The sequence below is a fragment of the Podarcis tiliguerta genome, assembly GCF_965153285.1.
Source record: "Podarcis tiliguerta genome assembly, chromosome: 13".
In the NCBI taxonomy this organism is placed as follows: domain Eukaryota; kingdom Metazoa; phylum Chordata; class Lepidosauria; order Squamata; family Lacertidae; genus Podarcis; species Podarcis tiliguerta.
The window spans coordinates 38,778,352-38,798,612 of record NC_139546.1 but is presented as its reverse complement, the minus strand read 5'-3'; the positions used below and the strand labels follow the sequence as shown (position 1 = coordinate 38,798,612).

The 20,261-nt window shown below is 42.4% G+C and overlaps 2 protein-coding genes across 4 annotated transcripts in view; both read left to right on the top strand.

Annotated features, from left to right (window-relative positions):
• The window catches only part of LOC310662758 (interferon-induced very large GTPase 1-like), a 93,703-nt gene extending 73,469 nt beyond the window's left edge, over positions 1-20,234 (top strand). For all 3 annotated transcript variants that reach the window (XM_083409826.1, XM_083409828.1, XM_083409827.1), the window contains 5 exons: positions 9,375-9,446; positions 9,861-9,932; positions 10,609-10,680; positions 11,312-11,383; positions 13,206-20,234. In XM_083409826.1, coding sequence (XP_083265952.1) covers positions 9,375-9,446; positions 9,861-9,932; positions 10,609-10,680; positions 11,312-11,383; positions 13,206-17,926 — 5,009 coding nt within the window. In that variant the 3' untranslated portion in view covers positions 17,927-20,234. The remainder of the gene's footprint in view (positions 1-9,374; positions 9,447-9,860; positions 9,933-10,608; positions 10,681-11,311; positions 11,384-13,205) is intronic.
• On the top strand, positions 18,392-20,234 carry LOC310662784 (interferon-induced very large GTPase 1-like; the record flags this gene model as incomplete). The annotated part of the gene is made up of 1 exon (XM_083409895.1): positions 18,392-20,234. The coding sequence occupies one exon, from the start codon at positions 18,392-18,394 to the stop codon at positions 19,802-19,804; it is 1,413 nt and encodes a 470-aa protein (XP_083266021.1). The 3' UTR covers positions 19,805-20,234.
• Positions 20,235-20,261: the final 27 nt, after the last annotated feature.

Below are 20,261 nucleotides of genomic sequence, written 5' to 3'. Positions count from 1 at the left end.
CCAAGTGAACTTTTTCTTGCTGCTGAGACAATCTGTGATGGGCGCTGTCAAGTGGGGGAAGTTCTTGATGAACTTCCTGTAGAAGTTGCTGAACCCTAGGAACCTCTGCATGTCCTTCCGGGTCTTGGGTGCCTTCCACTCCAACACCGCCTGCACCTTGCTCGGGTCCATAGCTAGGCCCTTGTCAGACAACCTGTACCCCAGAAATTCGACCTCTTGCGTGAAATTGGCATTTTTCCAGCTTGACCCACAGCTGGTGCTTATGCAGTCTCTTTAGCACTTCCCTGACGTCTCTGACATGTTGCTCCTCATTGTCCGAATAGATTAAGATGTCGTCCAAAAAGGCCATGCAGTTCTTGTACAGCAGGGGTGCATGAAACCAACACGTGGTGCATGAAAGCTTGAAAGCAGGCGGAGCCTGATTGTAATCCAAATGGCATGACTAAGTACTCAAACGCCCCCAGGGGGGTGAACATGGTGGTTTTCCATTCGTCCCCCCCCTTATTCTAATCAAATTGTACGCTCCCCTGAGATCCAGCTTGGTAAAAAATTTTCCCCACCTCACCTGTGTTAAAATGTCATCAATCCTTGGCATTGGGAAGGTCACTGGTTCTGAAACCATGTTCAAGGCCCTATAATCTACGACCAACCTGGGCTGGTTAGTCTCCTTCTTGTCCACAAAGAACACCGGACTGCCCCCCACCGCCTTTGATTCCCTTATGAACCCTCTCTTCAGATTCTTGTCGATAAACTGCCGCAACTCCTGCATCTCCCTGTCAGACATGGCATACAGCTTACCCATTGGTAGTTGAGCCCCTGGGAGCAAGTTGATTTGGCAGTCAAAGGGCCAATGAGGGGGTAGTTTGTCTGCCTCCTTCTCGCTGAAGACTTCCTCTAGGTCAGCATATTGTATTGGCACCTCCCCTTTTGTTCCCACTGCCAGCCCAGCCACCTTGGCCACAGTCATTCTTGGGGTTTCGCTCCCCAGACAGTGCTCCAAGCAGTAAGCTGATCCAAAGGTGACTGACCGCTGATGCCATGACACTACTGGATCATGCAATGCCAGCCAGCTCATCCCCAATATTATTGGAGGTCCTGCCAGTGTGGCCACGTGAAAGGCAATGGTCTCAGTGTGCCTGGAAACCCTCATTCGCATTGGTGGGGTCTGGTGTGTCACTTCCCCTCCCAGAAGTTCCCTGCCATCTATGGTGGTCACTTGCAAGGGAAAATCCAAGGGTAGTAGGTGGAGTTGGTGCTCCAGAGCGAAGTCCCTGCTGAAGAAATTACAGGAGCTGCCTGAGTCCAGCAGCCCCTCAACCTTGACTGGGTGCCCATTCGGGAGTTCTAGCACCACTTCTATGGCTATAGCTGCTCTGGGGCGATCAGGCTGGGGCGCTTTTATTGGTTGCTTTTTATATATATATATATATAAATATTTTATTCAATTTTACATAAGAAACGACAAAGCGGAACAAAAACAACAAACAGTACACCAAAAACATACAGAGTTACACAAACATCACATACTACAAACAACAAAAATAAAAACAATCTTATCTTCATATTGATCTTGCATTAACTTATTTCTCTGACTTCCCCAAGTCTCCCTTCCCTGTATTCCAGTTCATACAGTTAGGCAACAAATACTTTCCCTCTGTCATATTAGGCCTCCTTTCTTGATTTGAATGTCTTAATATAGCTTATTCAATGCTTAGAACTTAAAATGTTGGGTCTTCTGATCTTTAAAGTTTTACTCCAAAAACCTTATACATTCAATCTGATGTTATTTTAACATTCATTAATCTTGTAGTGTTTCTGTAAATAGTCTTTAAATTTCTTCCAATCTTCCTCCACTGTCTCTTCTCCCTGGTCTCTGATTCTGCCAGTCATTTCTGCGGATTCCATGTAGTCCATGACTTTCATCTGCCATTCCTCCAGCGTGGGTAATTCTTGTGTCTTCCAATACTTTGCAATAAGTATTCTTGCTGCTGTTGTGGCGTACATAAAAAATGTCCTGTCTTTCATACGTACCTCTTGGTTGACCATGCCCAGGAGAAAGGCCTCCGGTTTCTTCGGGAATGTATATTTAAACACTTTCTTCAGTTCATTATAGATCATCTCCCAAAAGGTCTTAATCCTTGGGCATGTCCACCAAAGGTGAAAAAAGGTACCTTCAGTTTCTTTACATTTCCAACATTTGTTATCGGGCATATGATAAATTTTTGCTAGTTTGACTGGTGTTATGTACCATCTGTATATCATTTTCATAATATTTTCTCTTAAGGCATTACATGCCGTAAACTTTAACCCAGTGGTCCATAACCGTTCCCAGTCAGCTAGCATTATGTTGTGACCCACATCTTGTGCCCATTTAATCATTACTGATTTCACTTCCTTATCCTGTGTATTCCATTTCAGCAGCAGATTATACATTCTTGACAATATCTTAGTTTTGGGTTCTAGCAATTCTATTTCCAATTTTGATTTTTCCACCTGGAAGCCAATTTTTCTATCCAATTTATATGCCTCCATTATCTGATGATAATGAAGCCAATCACGAACTTTACTTTTTAATTTGTCAAAACTCTGCAATTTTAATTTATCTCCATCTTGTTCTAGTATCTCCCAATATTTTGGCCAATTGGCCTCCATATTGAGTTTTTTAACTGCTTTTGCTTCCATTGGAGATAACCACCTTGGAGTCTTATTTTCAAAAAAGTCCTTATATCTAGTCCATACATTAAACAATGCTTTCCTGACAATGTGAATCTTAAACATTCTGTGCACTTTAACCTTGTCATACCATAAGTAAGCATGCCACCCAAACACATTATTGAATCCTTCTAAATCCAGCATATCTGTGTTTTCAAGAAGTAGCCATTCTTTCAGCCAGCAAAAAGCTGCTGCTTCATAGTAAAGTTTCAGGTCTGGCAGGGCAAAGCCTCCTCTTTCCTTTGCGTCTGTTAGTATTTTAGATTTTATTCTTGGCTTTTTGCCCTGCCAGACAAATCTGGATATGTCTTTCTGCCACTTCTTGAAACAGTCCATTTTATCAATAATCTGCAGTGTCTGGAACAAAAATAACATTCTTGGCAATACATTCATCTTTATCACAGCAATACGACCTAGCAATGAGAGTTTCAGATTAGACCATATATCTAGATCTTTTTTTATCTCCATCCAACATTTTTCATAATTATCCTTATATAAGTTCCCATTTTTTGAAGTCATAATAATTCCCAGATATTTCACTTTTTTCACCACTGTCAAACCTGTCTCATTCTGAAACCTTTCTTTCTCTTTTTCTGTTAAATTCTTTGTCAAAACCTTAGTTTTTATTTTATTAAGTTTAAAACCTGCTAATCGACCAAACTCTTGAATCAGTTCTAAGACCCTCTTCACACTGGACTCTGGCTCCTGTAATGTCAAAACCAAGTCATCTGCAAATGCTCTTAGTTTAAATTGTTTAACTCCGACCTGTAACCCTCTTACCGTCTGGTCCTTTCTAATCATATTCAGCAGCACCTCCAGGACCGATATAAAAAGCAAAGGGGAAATAGGGCAACCTTGTCGTGTTCCTTTTTCTATTCTGAACTCTTCAGTCAGAATATTGTTGACAATTAGTTTTGCTTTTTGTTCAGAATAGATTGCACCTATACCATTTTCGAACTCTTGGCCTACCCCCATACTATGGAGATTCTTTTTCATAAAACCCCAAGAAATGTTATCGAAGGCTTTCTCCGCGTCCACAAATATCAAAGCTGCTTTTGTGTTTATTCTTTCCTGTAAAAGTTCCAAAATGTCAATTATGTTCCTTACATTATCGGATAGGTGTCTTCCTGGGAGAAAGCCTGCTTGGTCCTTGTGAATCTCCTCCACTAAGACCCTCTTTAATCTTCTAGCCAAGATAGCAGCAAAAAATTTGTAATCTACATTAAGCAATGATATAGATATCAACCAAGTCCAAGTTGTCAGTCAGTTCAAAAAAGATTTCGGTAGTCTCCCATCTTTGGTGACTACCTGCCGTTGTGCCTTGTCCATATTTGTGGAAACAACTCCATTCATATCTCCCATCAAGATCACATTGTACTCCAGATAGTCCATCAATGTCTCATGCAACTTTTTGAAGAATTCCGATTTTCCTTCATTCGGTGCATATATGCCAACAATCAAATATTTCTGTCCATGATGTTGAATTTCAATTGCCAAATATCTTCCTTGTTCATCTTTAAAAATTAATTTAGGTGCTAGGCTCTCTTTTGCATATACTACAACTCCTCTTTTTTTTACTTTGTCTGATGAAATAAACTATTGACCTAATCTTTTGTTAATTAGGATTTTTCTATGGAGCCTAGTTACATGTGTTTCCTGTAGACAAATCAAGTCCAATTGTTCTTTTTTTAGAATGTGAAAAATTGATTTTCTCTTAGGAGCCACATTTAGACCATTGCAATTCCAGCTTAATAGTTGCAGAGACATCTTGAGATTAGTCTGCTATGTTCCTCCAGTTGCTCCCAATGTGTCTTCTTTCTCTTCTGGTCCCGGTGGTGTCGTCTTGTCCAAATCCAAAATTGCTTTGGCGATATCTCTCTTTTTCCTCTCTTGTGTGTCAGCCGGGTCTTGATCTTTAAAAGATTCCTTCTGTAGATCCTCCTCGTAGTCTTTTAAAAATCTGTCTTTGTCTTCCACTGATTTTATTTTTATTTTCCTTCCTTTTATACTAAACGAAAAGCCCTTCAGGGAACTCCCACCTAAAGATGATATTATTCTTTCTCAGCTGTGTGACCAAGTCTCTGTAGCTAGATCTGAGGTCCAGGAGATGTTTGGGAATATCCCTGAACAGTTCCACTCTTGATTCACCAACTTCCAGAGGCCTTTGGAAATGTAGTCCCAAAATTTTATCTCTCTCCTCTTTAGATCCAAAGGTAACCAAGCAGTCTCTTGTCTTGATTCTCCTACTTGTTTTGCCAAGTCGAAAAGCACTTACTATTTTAATTTCTTCTTTATCCAGATCCAGATCCCAGAAATCTGCAAATTCCTGTGCAAGAAATTCCTTAAGGCCTTCTTTCTCAATTTCTGGCAGGGATCTGATCCTAAGATTCGTTTGTTTATCTTTTAATTCAAGCATGGAAAATCTTATTCTATAGTCCTCAAGTTGCCGATTGATCGGTGGTATTTTTTCTTCTGTGGCCTCTACAGCTGCCTTTGCTTCTTCTGCAATTTTCCTTGTTTTTGATGATTCTTGCAGTAATTGCTGAATTGAATCTGTATTTTGTTTGATACAAGCCGTATTTTGATCTATTTTAGAAGATGCCTCTGACACCTTTTTATTTGTTTCTGCAACCTCCTCTGTTAGTTTATTTAGTGATTCTTGTATTTTTGCAAATCCTGTATTAATAAGGTCCTCGGTTGAAGACATAGCTTTTGGTTTGGGTTGTACAGATGCACCTCCAGTTGGGTCTGGTATAGAGGCTCTTCTTCCTGAATAAAAAGTTTTCCCAGACCTTGTAGTTTTCTCCTGCAGCTGATCTAATTTTCCCTTCTCACTTGCCATACCACACCAACTTATTTCAAGGTCACTCCCAGCTGAGGCTAGCTGTCAGAATTGAATTCAAAACAGTGGAAAGTCCCCAGTCACTTTCCCAGCTGCAGCAAACTATCAGATTTTAAAGCCAAACAGTGGAAAGTTCCCAGTTACTTTCTACTTCTTTGTATCAGTTTTTGTAGCAATCCTTATGTCCACCAGGGGGATACATTAGCCCCTGGGATACAATGTTTCCCGTCTTCTCCTTCTCCTTCCCAGCAACTTCGTAGCTAATTCCTCCCAGTAACAAAGCTTAAACAGTCACAGTTTTTAACAGTATAATCCAGTTTGCAGAGCTTAAAATCTCAAAGTCTCTCTCCGCAGTCCCTCCTTTACCCTGTACTTTCAGATTGACAGGTCAGAGCCGGGCACCCGAGCGATGTTTCCCCCACAATCAGCTCTTTCCTACGCAGGCAGTATAATTTCCAGTCCTTCCCCCCCTTTTCCCTGCCACTTAGGGGGGGAGAAAATCCTTTTCAAAACATCAGATTCCGTTTCTTCAAAAGCACTTTTAAAGGTTTGGCACGCAAAGGTCTTTGTTTCCAGCTATGTACAGAGCGGAAGGCTGACTTCCTGGTTAAACCTTACCGCTTCGGTTCTAATTTAGCTTGCTTTTTAACTTTGTCAAATCCAAAAGTTCCTTAATTTGTTTCTTTTCCTTTTAAAATTTGTAATCCTCCTACTCACGGAAAGTTCTTTTGTAATCCAATTTGTCCCAGGAAGAAGTTGAGCACTCCTCCGATCACGGCTGTGCGACGTCTCTCCGAAAAAGAAGCGATTGACTCTCAGCACCGCGTTACCCCCGCCACACTCCGGAGCTCTTCCTGAGCCCCAGAAACGTTTTAGGGGATCGCTGTTGGTGCCCACCGAGTCCCACGGACGTAGGCTTCCTCCGCCTACGTTTTCAGCGGTTCACCGCGTCGCCGTAGCGGTAGAACCCTGTTTTTTTCAGAGCTCCCCCTCCGGTGCTCAGCAGGGGGCCGCCATGATCGCTGGCGCTCAACCCGCTTTTATTGGTTGCTGGCCTGGCTGCCGACCCCCTTGGTTGGCAGCCAGGCGCTCTCGTTTCCCTGCACCTGTTCTTGCTCCCCCTTTTCCTCCCCGCCGGCAGCCCCCACCATCCCTTGCCAGGCCTTCTTTTGAGGGCAGACCCTGGCAAAATGTCCTGGCCGTTGGCAGAGGAAGCACTTCTTGGTTGTTTTCCAATCCTTCCCCTCCCTCTTGCGACCTTCACTGGACTTTGAAACCCCGCTGGCGCGCACTTGTTTAAATTTGGTGTTCTTTACTGTCTGTTTCTTCCTCTTCCTCCTCCCCTCCTCCCTCTCCTCCTCCTCCTCTTCCTCTCCTTCTCCTGTTTCTCCTGCTGTTCTTCCTCCTGTCTTTTCTTCTCCACCTTTCCCAACTCTTTATCATATCTTCTGGCAAATTTCTTGAGGTCCTGAGGACTAGATAGCTTGAATCTCTTTTCTTTATAATAGAATGAGATCCCTTCCGGGAATTCCCATCTGTATTGAATTCCGTTCTTTTTTTGGCTGACCCACTAATTGTTTATAAATGTCTCTACGTCGAAGAAATCTGGCTGGAACCTTCTTAAATATGATAATTGCCTTCCCATCAATACATAGATTTTTGTTATAATTTAATGTCAGTATCTCATTCCTCATGTCCATAGAATTAAACATAACCAATACGTTCCCCGGCGATTTCTTCCCTCTCGCTCTAGCAGATTTTACCTTTATTTGAAATGCATTTGCTATTGTATAGCCTATCTCCTCTTCCCTCGTGTCCAGCCAGTTCACTAATTCTTTAGTTAATTTAGCTCTTTGTGATGGCCTGGGAATCCGATTCAGAGGCTGAACCGGAGGAACCCCAGCCTGCACAGGAGTCCCCGCCTTCAGGGCCAGCTGAACTGGGGCAGGCCCTTGGATCTGAAGCACCTGCACCTGTGCTGGATCCTCAGGAGCAGGCAGCAGGTGAATCCTCTCTGGCTCCGGAGGTGATTGAAGACACAGTACCTACAGGTGCGCCTCTCCCAGCCCTGTCAGGGGAAGGTGAGTCTCCCCCTGGGTCCATTAACCCTCCAGTCTCTCCTGAGCTGCAGAGGCTCAGGGCAGAGAGGCGGAGGGAACTGGTTTCTCCCAGGAGGAGTGCTCGCCTTAAGGCCAGGAGAGGCAGATCTCCTGGGGGCTGGGGCCACCCCTGGCCTCAGAAAAGATAAAGGCGAGTCAGCCCGGTCCCAGGTTGTGGGAGCAACGTCGTTGAAGAGCTGTTTCAGCCAGCACCCTGTCCTGTTCCTCGAGAGTTCCTGTCCTTGCCCTGCTCCTCGCCCTGGACCCCGCTTCGCCCGTGGAGGACCGTCTGCTGACCCTCGACTCAGTTCCTGGACCTCGCCCCACGGTAACCTCCCCCTGGGACCAGCACACTCTTATATTTTCATTTACCTCCTCAGGAATCCCTCTGAATTTCAGATTTAACTGTTTCTGCCTCATCTCTAACATTGACATGTTGTCCAATAGTTCTTCTTGTGTTTTACTTATCTCCTTTACTTCTCCTTTAATCCTATCTGTCTCCCTTCTACTCTCCTTTAAATCTTTCTGAGCCCTTTTCATCGACTCTTCCAGCACCTTAGATCTTACCGTTAGGCCCTTCACTTTGCCTGTCAATTCTCCCACCACCCCCTCCAATTTTTTATCTAATGTATCCTGAACTTCCAACAATTTTTTCTCAATAGATTGTTCATTTTGTTTAAACTCCTTTCTTATTTCAACCATTAACTCAACATAGTCCTTTATCTCTTTCCCATTCTTGCCATTCTCCTGTCCAGATGGTTTCCTTTCCCCTGGTGTTCCCACTTTTTTCTTCATTCTGTCACAGTTACTTAATCAAATATTTATTTACTAATGTTGTTCTATTTTCCACCCCACCCACAGTTTTTCAATTCTTCAATTGCAGTTCCCCTCTTTCTCCACACGGCGGCAGCAGTTCCAATAGTAGTCTTTCCCTAAATAGAGTTGCTTTCAATTTCTTTGTTCTTCAAAAGGAGTTTCTCCTTTCACGTGGCTGGAGGACCAGATGGGGAAGCTGCCATAGAAAACCAGGAAGAAAGGCACATGGAGTAAAGGGGGGGAGATAAACCCCCAAAACGCTGAAAGGACGAAGAGGGCGGAGGGGCAAATAAGAAAGAAAAAAGGGGGGAAAGGAAAGAAGAAGGGAGAAGAAAATAGAAGAATTAAACAAAAAAGGGGAAAATAAAAAGAGGGGGAGAAAAGATGGAAATAAAAAAGGATAAAAAATAAAGGTAAAAATAAAAGTAAAAATAAAAATCAAAAGCTTATTCTCAATGTTGTATTTCAAAGTTAGCGTCTTCTTTTTTCCGCCACTTGTTGGCTTAATCCATAAATTCTCCATGCATGACCAATAATCAGGTATGATAAAGCGTACTGTACTGTATGTCTTCTCCCCTACCGCGTAGGGGGCGAGAAAGGCAAAGAAGGAGCTCAGATGGGATTTAGGCAGATATTCAGAGATATTCACAGCGACCCCCAAGTCTCCTCTTTCTTACTCGCAGTAGACATTCCGACTTTTCTCAGTATTACTCCAACATATAGTTCTATCCAGTCTGTAACAGCACGCGGCAGAGAGAAAAAATAAAGAGTTCACTGGTAAGCGCTTTAAGCCCACCTTCCAACTACTGTGTCCACAGGTTTCTCGTCCCCTGATCTAGCATACTGTGTAACTGCAAATGTTCAGAATGTCTGCCCCATTTTGCCAGAAACTTGTTTGTTTCTAGGTTGCTCAGTCGGTGAAGAGGAAGGTGAAATACAGAAACACCCAGAGGAAGAGAAGATAGATCTTGAAATAGGTAATCCCACCTAATCAATGGTGTAACGAAGGGAGAAAGTGAGGGGGTGCAGCTCTGGGATTCCTTTTTCAGAGAAGGAGGAATGACATGATCTGCCGGAAAAGTACATGGGTAGTTGAGGAGCTCCTGAACTAAAGAATTTACTAGTACACTTTTGTTCCTCATCGCTGCTGCTGCTGCTGCTGTTGTGTGGTTTCAGGTGCTGTTATGAATATTGGCCAAAGCTGCAGAAAGGTCTAACCCATTGTTGGTCCCTTAATGGGCGACATGGCTTTTTAGTGGTGATTCTTATCCCAGCATGTAGCTTTTGTTGCTAAACCACTTTGAGATGTTTCATGGGAAACATATAAATAGGTTGCCACATTGGAGAAGGCATTTTTAGATGGTTGTGCTAATGTGAGCTTCTGTCTCTAGGTTGTCCAAGTCAAAAGAAAGAAGATGATGTCCGGGAAGAATTGGAGGAAGAGAATAAACACCCCACCACAGGTAATCCCTCCTAATCATCATCACAGTGAACAGGGAATGTAGGGTGTGCTGGAGACAGAGTTTTGGAAGAGAGATCTTGCGCTCTCGTAGCAGAGTAAATGCCACATGCTTAGGGAGTGCTTTTCAGCTCCATCTGTGTGGAGCACCTCAGGGTTCAATTTTATCCCTTATGGTGTTTAACATCTACATGAAACCACTGAGTAGGATCATGCTGAAACAGTTCAGGACGACCCACAGTCTCCCCAGAGAGAAAGGCCTGCTTTGGGGTGGGGGGGGTGGAGAGAAGCCTTGCGCGCTCCGACAGTCTCCTCAGGTCTGTTTGACTTTTCTCACATGTTCAGTGACTTCTCCATCTAGTAACAATTTGAATATTTCATGAAGATATCCAAACATAACTACTGTATCTGTGATATAAAGATCCATTTGATTGATTGATTGATTGGGTATTAAATTAGTAAATAAATAAATAAACTTAAATGACTTTGGAGGGTGGTAGATCACTGTTAGTTATACTGGTAGTAGATCACAACCTATTTGAATTTGGACATGCCTATTATAGTTCAACAACCTTGGGAGGGCGTTTCCACAGGTTTCTCATCCCCTGATCTAGCATACTGTATAACTGCAAATGTTCAGAATGTCTGCCCCATTTTGCTAGAAACTTGTTTCTTTCTAGGTTGCTCAGTTGGTCAAGGGGAAGGTGAAATTCAGAAACACCCAGAGGAAGAGAAGATAGATCTTGAAATAGGTAATCCCACCTAATCAATGGTGTAATGAATGGAGAAAGTGAGGGGGTGCAGCTCAGGGATTCCTTTTTCAGAGAAGGAGCAATGAGATGATCTGCCGGAAAAGTACATGGGTACTTGAGGAGCTCCTGAACTAAAGAATTTACTAGTACAGTGGTACCTCGGGTTACATACGCTTCAGGTTACATACGCTTCAGGTTACAGACTCCGCTAACCCAGAAATATTACCTCAGGTTAAAAACTTTGCTTCAGGATAAGAACAGAAATAGGGCGGCGGTGGCGCAGCAGCAGCAGGAGGCCCCATTAGCTAAAGTGGTGCTTCAGGTTAAGAACAGACCTCTGGAACAAATTAAGTACTTAACACGAGGTACCTCTGTAATACACTTTCATTCCTCATCGCTGCTGCTGTGTGGTTTCAGGTGCTGTTACGAATATTGGCCAAGGCTGCAGAAAGGTCTGTTCCATTGTTGGTCCCTTAATGGGGACATGACTTTTTAGTGGTGATTCTTATCCCATCATGTAGCTTTTGTTGTTAAAGCACTTTGAGATGTTTCAAGGGAAATATATAAATAGGTTGCCACATTGGAGAAGGCCTTTTTAGATGGTTGTGCTAATGTGAGCTTCTGTCTCTAGGTTGTCCAAGTCAAGAGAAAGAAGATGATGTCCAGGAAGAATTGGAGGAAGAGAATAAACACCCCAGCACAGGTAATCCCTCCTAATCATCATCACAGTGGAAAGGGAATGTAGGGTGTGTTGGAGAGAGAGTTTTGGAAGAGAGATCTTACGCTCTCGTAGCAGAGTAAATGCTGCATGCTTAGGGAGTACTCCTCTTCTCCATGGAACCATTTGTGTGGAGTACCTCAGGGTTCGATTTTATCCCTTATGCTGTTTAACATCTACATGAAACCACTGCGTAGGATCATCCTGAAATAGTTCAGGACCCCCCACAGTCTCCTCAGAGAGAAAGGCCTGCTTTAGGGTGGGGGGTGGAGAGAAGCCCTATGCGCTCCGACAGTCTCCTCAGGTCTGTTCGACTTTTCTCACACGTTTAGTTATTGTCCATCTGCTGGAAAAGTTCATGGGTAGAGTTAAGTAGAACGGTGATTGCTTCAACCACATTAAAACTGCACTAGTTACTTCTACCCTCAACTACCTTCAAACAAACATTCCCCAGAAAAAAAAAACTAGGCTAAAATAAATCACGTATACTTAGCTTTGAAAATAAGTAAATGTTCTGCTCATAGCATCTCCAGAAGTTACAGCAAACAAGTCTCCATCCACTGGCAGAAAAACAAAGGTGAAAAATGTTCTAAATGACTTTAAAAGGTATTGGTTTCCTTACAAAAGGATCATGCAATGTTTGGTTTAGCAAAGATGCAGGCTTTAAAATCTCCCTTTTGGAGAGATTCAGTTCACTTGGTTTTTCTTGCAGCTGGGAGCCAAAGGAGGTGGGGAGAGAATGTGAAGGAGCTCCACCCCCCACTGTCAACCTAAGCTCAGGTTAACCCTTTCATGCCCACTTCTGCCTCTGTGTCCTCACCCAACCATTGGCCTGTGGCCTCTGGAAAATAACCCACAAAGGAATGTAGCTGTGTCTTCTTCAAAAATCTTATTGAACATAACAGAAAAGTGCAGTGATATGTAACATTGTCACACTTTGATGTCTGTTGTCCCATCACTCATCTTCTTCCAAAAAGTCCACCTTTTAGGGGATGCAGCTCTGTTGCACAAGGGTGCCAAATCTGCTTTTTAATTGCACATGCTGAATTTGTTGATAGGTGGTTGACTCCCACCCAGAAATAATGACAGCCTGAAATCACCCCAAGACACAGAAGTCCTGTGCAGAGGAAGGATGCTAACTGATTTTCTTTATCCATCTCAATTGGGGTTTTAGCCTGGTTTTGACAGAGAAACTGCTCTGGTCATCCTGTATGATGACCTCTGTCAAGAGAGAAATAGGGGAATTGTGTTCTTGTAAATTCTTGTCAATCTTTCAATACCATCTACCATAGTATCCTTCTGGAGCGGCTGTCCAAACTAGGAGTGGGTGGTACTGCTTTGTGGTGATGCTTAGGGGGTGCTCTTCAGCTCCATGGAACCATCAATGTGCAGCTCCTTGGGGTTCAATTTTATCTCCTTTGCTGTTTAACATCTGCATGAAACCACCGAGTAGGACCATCCTGGAACAGTTCAGGAGCACAATACCTCTCCCCATACAAAGCGACCAAGATCCTGCAATCATCCTCTTGTGCTTACTCCATTAGAGATCTGGAGGGAGGCAACACGAGAACGGGCCTTTTCTGCTATGGCCCCCTCCTTGTGGAATGCTCTCCATAGGGAGGCTTGCGTGTGCCGTTGTTACATATCTTTAGGTTCCAAGCAAAAACATTTTTCTTCTCTTAGGCCTTTTGCTAATTAAACAAAATTCATGGCCTTTTAAACGGAGGGGGTGTTTGTTTGTTATTATGGTTTTTTATGTTATTATCTATTTTAATATATTAGTAAATATGTTTCTCATTTTCTACAGAGAAAAGAAAAGCGGTTATGGATATTCTGTGCAAATTAAATCTAGAAAAGCATAAAAGCAAAGCACTCTCCCTCCAAGAAGTCCTGAAAATCAGTTCGGGGAGCTTGAAGGAATTCACCTCTCAAACCTGGGAAGATTTGCCTTGGCATTTTCTGAGGAAGATATTGGCTCTGAATGTGACAGCCAGGAGCACCAGCTTCAAACAAGTTGTTTCTGATGATCAATTACTTAGAAAAAATGTGGGGAATGAGAGGATTGATAAGGACATTTTTGTTACTCTTGAAATGGGTGAGAGTCATTCTGTGAACCCCCTTGATGTCCTTTGTGCTGTTCTGCTTTGCTCTGACAGTTTCCTCCAACAGGAGATCCTTCTCAAAATGTCCATGTGCCAGTTTGCCCTGCCTTTGATTCTGCCTCCCCTCATGACCTCCAAGTGCACCCTGATGCTCTGGGCCATGAGGGACATTGTGAAAATATGGAGGCCCCATTCCTTGGCTGAAAGCAGAGGCTTTAGGGAGGACAGCCTGGTACTGACCTCCATGCCGACTGTTTCCTTCGTACGGATGGGAAACTGCAACATATCCAAGTCCAAAGTCCTCAACGAGTTCCTCAGCCCTTCTCAGCAGCATAATGATTTCTTTCTACACCGAGATATGGAGTGTGGGAACATCCCTCGGGAAATTGCTGATGGGCTTGTAGAGATTGCCTGGTATTTCCCAGGAGGACGGACAAACACAGATCTCTTCCCAGAGCCAGTTGCTGTTGCAAATCTCCGTGGAGATGTTGAGTCTCACTGGGTGCAGTTCAGCTTTTTAACGCATGTCTCCTCAGCTGTCTTCATATTTGCTGAATGCATTGGCGAGAGAGAATATACTCTCTTGTCGTCACTGAAGGTCTTGTCAACTCAGTTCTACTTTATCTTGGAAGGTCGCAGTAGAAAATCTGGTTGTACCTTGGAGTTCTTAAATAAACTGGCACCAGTGATTAAACTTGACAATTCACATATATTGGTAAGGACTGCCACAACAAATAAAGCAATATTTGTAGAACACCTTCGAGCTGCAGTTGGAAAAATAATAGCCTCAAATCCTAAGTGTATAAGTATTGATAAGATGTGTACAACAGCCCATGAACTTACAATCCAGGTGGATGAAGACCACAAAGAATGTCAGGATGCCCTCAGATGTGTCACAGAAATTTCTGAAGAGATAAAAGATGTAGCAGTTTACAAGAAAGAAACACTGATACTCCAAGGTGATCTCTGGAAAAATCTGGCCAAAGTGGAGAAAGAACTATGCAGAATGGAAAGGCAAGGGGACATGCCTTCGGAAAAATACAGATCAGAATTGAGAGGCAGATGGTTGGAACTGCGTAGGCAGCAGAGTCAATGTGATCTCACCATTGGTTTCATTAATTTCATCCACGGCATAAAAAATTTGAAGGATGCAGAGAGGAATTACTTCTTGAAATGGATGAAGTTCAACCTGGACCATATTGCTAGGGGAAATCTTTCCAAGTTACGTGCTAACTATAAAGAGAAATGCAAGAAATTAGGAGATGATGGGCGGAAAATTGCAGAGGTAGACCAGTTGATATCGTCCTCTTCCTTGGGAGTTGAGCATTTCATGCGTGAGTTGGGACAGTTCTATGAGGCAGAATGCTCGATGGTTAAGGAGGGCAAAATAGCTGAAAATGAAAGGCAGTTTTCCGATTCCCCAAGCGTTGCAGCTGAACTATTGCTGGAAGGGTTTCCCCTAGAGCTCATTGATGGTGATGCATCCAACATCCCCTTGCAGTGGATAACTGATGTTCTGAATAAACTCAATATCAAACTTAGGGGACGATCCAAAATGAAGGTGATAACTGTTCTGGGGGTGCAGAGCACTGGGAAATCGACCCTTCTGAACACCATGTTTGGCCTGCAGTTTGCTGTCAGCAGTGGGCGGTGCACACGAGGTGCCTTCATGACGCTTCTTAACGTCTCAGAGAATTTGGCTCAGGATCTTGGCTGTGACTTCATCCTGGTGATAGACACAGAGGGCTTGAAAGCCCCTGAACTGGCCAAACTGGAAGACAGCTATCAGCATGACAACGAGATGGCCACTCTAGTGATTGGGCTGAGCGACATCACCATTGTCAACATGGCCATGGAGAATGCCACCGAAATGAAGGACATCCTGCAAATTGTGACCCATGCCTTCTTCAGGATGGAGAGGATTGGGCAAAAACCCAACTGCCAGTTTGTTCATCAGAACGTCAGTGACGTTTCTGCACATGACCAAAACATGATGGACAGAAAGCATCTTTTGGAACAGCTGAATGAAATGACCCAGGCTGCAGCAAAAATGGAAAAACTCAATAGTGATATCAAGTTTTCAGACATCATGGACTATGACCCAGAAATGCACAATTGGTACATCCCAGGTCTTTGGCATGGAGTTCCACCCATGGCCCCCGTTAACATGGGATACAGTGAAAAAGTCCTTGAATTAAAGAAGTACATATTTGAATTCATACAGAACCGCACATGTAAAATACCTCCCAAGGACATCCCTCAGTTTATTGAATGGGTGAAAAATCTCTGGAATGCTGTGAAACATGAGAACTTCATCTTCAGCTTCCGAAACAGCCTCATAGCGGAAGCTTATAACCAGCTCTCCATGAAATATTCTGAATGGGACTGGCATTTTCGCAGAGAGATGCACCTCTGGGTGTCTGAACAGGAAACTTCAATACAGAATGTTTCTCCCGATGAATTTGATATACGCAGTTTGCAAAATGAGCTTTATCAGAAGCTGTTGGCTGGAGAGCAGCAGATTTTGGAGAATTTGAAGCAATACTTTGAAAGCAGAGCAGCAAATCTGCATCTGGTAGAAAGGTACAGAGAAGAGTTTGTCCGCAGTGCTCACAGCCTCAAGCAGGAACTGGAAAGTTATTCTAACAACAAATGTCAGGAAGCTGTTCGCATTAAAAAGGGGCTTCACAAGATTCACTCTCTACAAACTGAATACTTGAAAATAATTGAAGGAAAGGTTGATGGGCTACTTAAAAAATGCCGGGAAAATGAAGGTAGGATTGAAGATCAAGAACTGGAAAAAGAGTTTGAAAGAATGTGGACGGAAACATTATCAGAAATATCACCTGTTCCCTTAGAGAAACGACAAATATATGAAGAGCTTGACTTATATTTGAGAAGGGAATTGGCACATCGAGGAAGTTCAGTCAATGTAAAATTACAGGAAGCAAAATCTTTGTTAAGCTACAGAATGAATACTTTTCAAATGAAATCTGAATATATGGATTCAACATGGTGGCGCCGTGTGAAACACTACTTTGCTAACAAGGAGTGTTTGCATGAGATAGAAAAACTTGCTAACTCCTTGATGGCTAAATGCAGTTCATACATTTGTAAGAAGGTTGAGTCCAAAGGAGACTATGATGATACATATTGTGGTGAACTTTTACAGATTATCAATGAAATGCTTCAACAGTCTGATGCTCAGAAACTTCATACAACAACATGCTTTGAAGTGGATCTAAAGCTTCACATTTTGGGGGAAGCAGCTCATGAATTTCAAAAGATGCATGAAGAGTTTATTAAGGAAAATGATCCCTATATACGCTTGGAGAAACTGAAGCCTCGTTATTTCTCAATGTTCATAGATCTTTATCTGGAAAAAGATGCCCAGCAAATCAGAGCCAAGAATTTATGTGACCAGTGTCTCCATCCTGCCCTTGTGAGTTATATCAACAAAAGACTTGGGATAGAAATAGTAGATGACATTCTCAACAGTGCACAGTCCATTGGGTATGCCAGTCGGAGCTTCTTCCAGTTCACTGTCCTGAAGGAACTGTTGGAAGAGGGTAATGTCAACAGTTACGTAGAATACATCGGGGCTTATGAAAAGTTTGTCAAAAACTGGATCCAGAAAAAAATTTTGGATTACTATGCAGAGAATGAGTGTCTGAAGAAACTGGAGGAAGAGATTCTCTCTGCAATAGTAAAGAAAATTATAGAAACACTGGAAAAATTAAAGCATCAAGATATTGAGGCAGTCTCAGAATTTTTGGACAGTTTTTGCAGAGAAATGCAGAAGGAGTTAGTCATTCCTAAGGACAGTCTGTTAGGGGTACAGTTTAAGAATGCAACTGATCCTGCACAGTTTTCTGCTTATGTTGAAAACTTCCTTGCCGATTTGCAACAGCAAATAATATCTGAATATGATATCCTGGATCTCCAGTCTAAACTCTCCAAATTGCCTGTGAGCCCCCAGGATGAGATCTTCAAGCGGGTGTTTGGCTGTGGAAAGCAGTGTCCTTTCTGCAAAGTCCCCTGTGAAGCTGGAGGGAGTGCTCATCAAGAGCATTTTGCAACTGTCCATCGGCCTCGAGGACTGAAAGGGTACATCGAAACAGAGTCAGAAAAGCTTGTTTATGATATCTGTTCAACTGCTGTGGCTTCCAACACTAAGTTCAAAAATCAGGACACAAATGGGGAATACTATCCATACAAAGATTATCGTGCATATTATCCAGACTGGTGCATCCAACCAGATCCCAGTATCAATGCTTCAGATTACTGGAAGTTTGTTTTGAACAAATATAACTGTCATTTTGCAATAATATATGAAGCTAAACCAGCTGATCTGCCAGAGGACTGGAAAAACATTACTGAAGAACAAGCACTGAAGGCCTTAAAGGACATTTATAATATGAAGTGAGCATTCTTATCTTGGCAGAAGAGAAACATGGATCTTCTTCTCATGAAAGCATGCCACCAAGTTGGCAAGTCTTAATAATGCAGAAAAGGCCCCCTGAAAGTTAAAATGAATCTCTTTGAAGGACCCTTAATTTTCAGATAACACTGATAGATAGGGAAAATAGGGTTCTGCATTCCTATGTCCCTGGCTGGGTTTCCATTTATTTCACTGTGCCTTAAGTTTTGTGCCACATATAGTGGAATGTTTTCAGCCAGTTGTGTCTACCTGTATCACTGTGTTCATCTTCCCTGTTCAGGTGCACGTTTATCCCAATCTCAATTTTCTTCTCTTTCCCGATGCCCTTAATCCAGAGCATATTATCTACCCTGAGCAGCAATCTTTCCTCTTCCCCTCCAATGTATTAAAATACTGCTGCTAACTTGGAATTTGAAATTCACCAGGTGATGGCAGCATTTTAATCCTCAAATGGAGTATATGGAGTATATTCATTTTAATTCTCAAATGGCATATATGCATATAATAAAAGATTTTGCTAACTCCTTGTTGTCCAAATGCACACCATATATTGATGAAAAGCTCAATTCCAAAGGAGATTACGATGAAACCTACTGCATTGACCTTTTGTGTATGATCGATAAGACGCTTCAAGAGCGTGATGTTCAAAATCTTCATACAACCCCTGCCTTTGAAGTGGACCTTAAGCTCCACATCTTGGGAGAAGCAGCTCATGCATTTCAAAGGAAACATGAAGAATTTGTTAAGGAAAATGATCCCCACATGCGCCTGGGAAAACTGAAACCCCACTATTTTGCAATTTTCAGAGATCTTTATCAGGAAAAAGATGCCCATCAAATCCAAGCTAAAGATTTCTGTGAAATGTGTCTCCATCCTGCTATAGTGAATTATGTCAACAATAGACTTGGGGTGGAAATAGTGGACAACTTTCACAATAGTGAGCAGTCTATTGACTTTGGCTCTCAGAGTTTTTTCCAGTTTACTATCCTGAAGGATCTGTTAAATGAATGGGATTTTGACCAATATGTTGAATATATCACAACCTATGAAAAGCTTGTCAAGAGTTGGATATTGAAAAAAATGGTGGATTACTATACAAAAAATGAGGATCTGAAGAATCTGGAGGAAAACATTTTCTCTGCAATACTAGACAAAATTAGAAAAACATTGCGGAAGCTGAAGCATCAAGGTGCTGCGACAATCTCAGAATTTGTGCAGGATTTTTCCCAAGAAATGCAGAAGGAGCTGGTCATTCCTAAGGATAGTTTAGTGGGGACACACATGAAACAGGCATTTGATCCTGGCCACTTTTTTGCTTTTGTTGAAAGCTTCCTTCCTAATTTGCAAGAACAAATATTAAGCAGCTTTAGAGACTTGGATGTCAAACCCAAACTCTCCAAACTGCCTGTGAAGCCCCAAGACGAAATCTTCAAGCAAATGTTTGGCTGTGGGAAGCAGTGTCCCTTCTGCTACACCCCCTGTGAAGCTGGAGGGAGTGCTCATCAGGAGCATTTTGCAACAATCCATCGACCTCAAGGATTTGGAAGATTCAGATATTTAAATTCAGAAAAGCTGGTATGTTCTCTGTGCTCCACCAATGTGTCCACCAATCAAGTGTTCCAGAATCAGGACACAAATTGGGAATGGCATCCGTACAAAGAGTATCGTACGTATTATCCAGACTGGCGTATCCAACCTGATCCCAGTATCAAAGCTTCTGATTACTGGAAGTACATTTTCAAAATGTTCAATGATGACTTTGCCAGAAAGTACAAGGCTAAACCAGCTGATCTGCCAGAGGACTGGGGAAATATAACCAAAGAAGAGGCACTGCAGGCCTTAAAAGATAGATACAAGTTGTAACCAACACTACCATCAGAATGCTTGCCTTAAAGACGTGGAAACAATTTTATTAAATGTATGCCTTTTTTGTATGAAAATCTCAGATGTTATGCACAGCTGCCAAACATAATATGACTGTGCATAATATGACAAGGTTGCATGTTGAAATTAGCAAAACAATGATGTGTTTTCATTTTTCAGATTATGGTAAAAGTGTAAACACCTTGTGCTAAAGTAGTCCTAGTCAGTAGCCATACGCATTCCTAGTTGTCTATATTATATGATATATAGCTTTTGGGGTAGTGAGGGACTTTTTTACTCTATAGCATTCAGGTGTGTGATTGTATCCATGATTATTTGCTGCCCCCATATTTTGTAATTCACAGCCTAAAGCAGCACATATATTCTTTGTCTTTCTTTTCCAAGTGTAATAAACCAACCTTTCACTCTTTCCTGGTGTGACAAATTCTTTATTGGG